Source organism: Primulina huaijiensis, chromosome 2 (assembly GCF_012295235.1).
Source record: "Primulina huaijiensis isolate GDHJ02 chromosome 2, ASM1229523v2, whole genome shotgun sequence".
Lineage (NCBI taxonomy): Eukaryota > Viridiplantae > Streptophyta > Magnoliopsida > Lamiales > Gesneriaceae > Primulina > Primulina huaijiensis.
Genome location: NC_133307.1, coordinates 11,556,318 through 11,560,979, shown reverse-complemented (window position 1 = coordinate 11,560,979; position 4,662 = coordinate 11,556,318). Strand labels below are relative to the sequence as shown.

The following is a 4,662-nucleotide window of genomic DNA, read 5'->3' as shown; positions in this document are numbered from 1 at the left end:
TATACCTTCACAACAATAACAACTCCTCAAATACACAACCATATACTAAACCATACCAAAACCATACAATAAATAACCATGAATACATTGCAATAACCATATTGATGCTATAACATGCAATAACAACCCTTCCATCAACTATACTCATAAACCATAACAATAACCATGATCAATAATAACTTAACCATATAGCCATAACACCAAACCATAGAATAATCATCATTGACAATAGAAGGATAAATGGTTGGGATATTACAGAAACCTCTCAAGAGACCGTTGCAGAGTTCATCGAGTTACGTGATAACTTGCTTGAAAAGATCCAAGTGCTCAAGGATCAAAATCACCAACTTGTACACCAGCATAACCAGTATAGTGAGCAGACTAATGCTCAGATTCATGAGTTGCAGAGCACGGTTGAAGTACTTAGTGACCAGAATGCAGTTCTGCATGGTCATATTGAACATCTACAAGCAGTAATAGACAACCAAGATGAACCTGAAGAGGATCCAGAAGAAGAAGTAGAAGAGGATCCTATGAATTTAGATTTGGGAGAAGTGATAGATTAGACCATCAGTAGTAGTTTTTGTAATACCACTTGTTCCATTTGCATTTCTGTTTTCATTTTCGAAGTTCTATTGTAATTGCACTTTCTTGGGAAATCAATAAAAGTTATTTCTATTCATTGGTTTCATATTTAAATTTTGGAGCAATTACTCAATCATTGTGCTTCCTTTGTTTAGTTCATATTCAGCCAAAACCTTAGAATTTTCATACTTGTAGGATATGGACAGCAGACCAGTAAGAAACAACCGCAATCCTCGTTACAATAACCGTAACAACAATCGCAATGATGAAGACGCACAACAACATCAACCACCACCAGCAGTTGTCCTTAGTCAGGTTGATCTGATGGCTATGTCACGATTGTGGCAACCACACTACAAGGGTTTGTCAACCCTAATGTTAATCAGCCGCCGCCACCACCTCCAGCTAAGAATGGGACGAAGCAGCACTATGAGGCTCTCCGAAGAGAAAGAGTCCCAAACTTCGATGGAAGCTTCGATCCTGAGGTCGGACAGAATTGGATGAAGGAGGTGGAGAATCATCTTCGACTCCTTGAGGTTCCACAGGAGATCAGGGTAGATGTGATTACACCTTTTCTTGTGGATAGAGCAGCCAAATGGTGGGAAGGAGTCTCACCAGCTATGTTAGGGACGGGACCTATCACCTAGCAAAGGTTACGAGAGGCATTTCTGAGACAGTACTTTCCGACAGCAATTCGAGTGCAGAAGCTGTCAGAATTTGAAAGCTTGGTTCGAGAACCAAACATGACAGTGGTGGAGTATTCATCCAAGTTCCATTCATTGGGAACTTACTCCCCAACCATCATGGGAGACGAGGCCTTGAAGATACATCGCTTCAAGAAGGGATTGAACAGTCGTATTCAATCTGCTCTTGCGGTTATCGAGCCCAATAGTTTTTATGAATTGATGGGAGCCGCCATCAGGGCTGAGAATGACATTAAGAGGCGTGAAGGCGAGAACAAACTCAAAGGTCCTCAGTTAAGCCAGTACCAGTCGGGCCAACAATTCAAGAAGCCTAGGTTTTCAAGTAACCAATTCACCAGTTCTCCATTTAAAGGAACCACTCCTTCTCAATCAAGTAAAGAGGGAGTCAAGTGCCAAACTTGTGGATTCACTCACACTGGTGAATGCCGTAGGAATTCTGGAGCTTGTTTCCGTTGTGGAAAGATGGATCATCGCATTGCTCAATGCCCTCTTCCAGATCCAAGGAATGGTCCAGCAGGTGGAACAACACCAAACAAGCCTAAAGAGAACAAGCCAAATGCTCGAGTCTATGCTATCACTCAAGAAGAGGCTGACAACTCCAATGATGTCGTAGCTGGTACCATTTTAATCAATAATATACCTGCTTATGTGTTAGTTGATTGTGGTGCTACGCATTCATTCATGTCTGAGAGATTTGCCAAGAAGTTAGGAGCTAAGCTTGATAACTTAGAAGAACCATATAGAGTAGCAACTCCTGCAAATCGAATTTTAGAAACTCGCACTCTATATCGGGATATTGGTGTTCTCATAGATAATCAGAGTTTCAAGGCAAACCTGATTCAACTAAACATGGTGGAATTCGATGTAATTCTTGGAATGGATTGGTTAGCTAATAATCATGCTTTAGTAGACTGTCATGGAAAGACGGTAACCATTCAAGTTCCACACCAAGAGAAAATTTTATTTCATGGCAAGACCAAAGAACGAAAGACTCTTCTTTCTGCTTCTCAAACTTGGAAAGCCATGAAAAGTGGAGAAGAAGTTTACCTAGCCATGTTAAGCGCGGTAAAACAAGAAGCTGCACTTGCACTAGAAGAGATTCCGGTAGTAAAAGAGTTTCCGGATGTCTTTCCTGAAGAACTCCCGGGCACAATCCCCGACCATGAAGTGGAGTTTGAGATCAACTTGATTCATGGGGTTGCACCGATCTCAAAAGCACCATACAGAATGGCCCCAGCAGAATTAAAAGAACTCAAAGAGCAACTTCAAGAGTTGTTGGATAAGAAACAAATCCGACCAAGCGCATCCCCGTGGGGAGCTCCTGTCCTGTTCGTAAAGAAGAAGGACGGAAGCATGAGATTGTGTATCGATTACAGAGAACTGAATAAGATCACAATCAAGAATAAGTACCCACTTCCAAGAATAGATGATCTGTTTGACCGACTCAAAGGAGCTACAGTCTTTTCCAAGCTCGACTTAAGGTCAGGCTATCACCAAATGAAGGTCAAAGCAGAAGATATTCCTAAAACAGCTTCACGACGAGATACGACCATTACGAGTTTACGGTAATGTCGTCATGGACCTCATGAATATAGTCTTCAAATCTTACCTTGATAGGTTTATGGTTGTATTCATAGACGACATCCTTGTGTATTCACAAAGTAAGGAAGATTATGAGGAACATCTTCGCCTCACACTCCAGACGCTTAAAGAAAAGGAGCTGTTCGCCAAGTTTTAGAAATGCGAATTCTGGTTAGAGAATGTCACATTCTTGGGACACATAATATCAGCAGCAGGAGTATCTGTAGACCCTAAGAAAGTTGAAGCAATCTCAGATTGGCCTAGACCAAAGAATGTGACAGAAATTCGAAGCTTCTTGGGATTAGCAGGCTATTATCGAAAATTTGTTGAAGGATTCTCTTCAATAGCCATACCCCTCACCAAGCTCACACAGAAGAACTCTAAGTTCCAATGGAGTGAAAAATGTGAGCACAGCTTCGAGACTTTGAAGAAGAAGCTTACCTCCACGCCAGTGCTGGTATTACCCATGGAAGACAAAGACTTCACAATCTACAGTGATGCATCTAAAGGAGGTTTTGGGATGTGTACTCATGCAAGAGGGAAGGGTGATTGCATACGCGTCGAGACAGTTGAAGCCGTATGAACAAAATTACCCAACACATGACCTCGAGCTAGCGGCAGTGGTGTTTGCACTAATGATTTGGAGACACTATCTATATGGTGCCAAGTGTGAGATTTTCACTGATCACCAAAGTCTCAAGTATTTGTTCACTCAAAAGGAACTAAATATGAGACAAAGACGGTGGATTGAACTTATGAAAGATTACGACTTAACAATAAGCTACCATCCAGGCAAAGCCAACAAAGTAGCAGATGCTTTAAGTCGAAAGAATGCAAGTAAGGTAATCCTGGCATCACTTTTAGCACAACCTTGTCTTAGAGAGACAATCAAGATAAGTCAAGAGAGAGATTCCGCTTTGGTGAAACTGAAAGAGCAAGCCAAAGAAGGGAAATCACCAGATTTCGAGACGGACAACAAAGAAATCTTGTGGTTGAAATGACGATTGTGTGTACCAGACATCGATAACCTTCGACAAGAAATAATGTCTGAAGCACATAAGTCAAAATTTTCAGTTCATCCTGGCAGTACCAAGATGTACAGAGATTTGAAGAAAAATTTCTGGTGGAATGGAATGAAGAAGGACGTGGCAATGTTTTTTTTTAAGTGTCACGTGTGCCAGCAAGTCAAGGCAGAACACCAGAGACCTGGTGGACTTCTTCAACCATTAGCAATCCCAGAATGGAAATGGAAACATATATCCATGGATTTAGTAGTTGGTTTACCAAAGTCGAGACAATGTCATGACGGAATATGGGTAATCGTAGATAGACTCACAAAATCTGAGCATTTCTTACATGTCCGCATGAACTATAATTTGGACAAGCTAGCCACATTGTACATGAATGAGATCGTACGATTGCATGGAGTTCCAGCTAGCATACTTTCCGACATAGATCCTAGATTTACGTCCCGTTTTTTGAAGAGCTTTCAACAAACTATGGGGACTAAAGTTACGCTTAGTACGGCTTATCACCCTCAGACCGACGGCCAAACAGAGAGGACAATTCAAACTCTTGAGGATATGCTGAGAGCTTGTGCTCTAGACTTCAATTGTAATTGGAGTGAACATTTGCCCTTAATCGAGTTCGCGTACAATAATAGTTACCACATCAGCATTGAAATGGCACCGTACGAAGCTTTGTATGGGCGAAAATGTCGATCGCCACTGTATTGGGATGAAGTAGGGGAAAAAGCCATCGTTGGACCCGAACTAATCCAAGAAACAGTGGA

General features: G+C 41.5%; 1 protein-coding gene across 1 annotated transcript; it reads left to right on the top strand.

The window, feature by feature from the left end:
• Positions 1 to 1,328: 1,328 nt before the first annotated feature.
• LOC140956507 (uncharacterized) lies at positions 1,329 to 3,453 on the top strand. The gene is made up of 3 exons (XM_073413273.1): positions 1,329 to 2,599; positions 2,793 to 2,950; positions 3,047 to 3,453. The coding sequence occupies exons 1-3, from the start codon at positions 1,329 to 1,331 to the stop codon at positions 3,451 to 3,453; spliced, it is 1,836 nt and encodes a 611-aa protein (XP_073269374.1).
• The last annotated feature ends 1,209 nt before the right edge of the window (positions 3,454 to 4,662 follow it).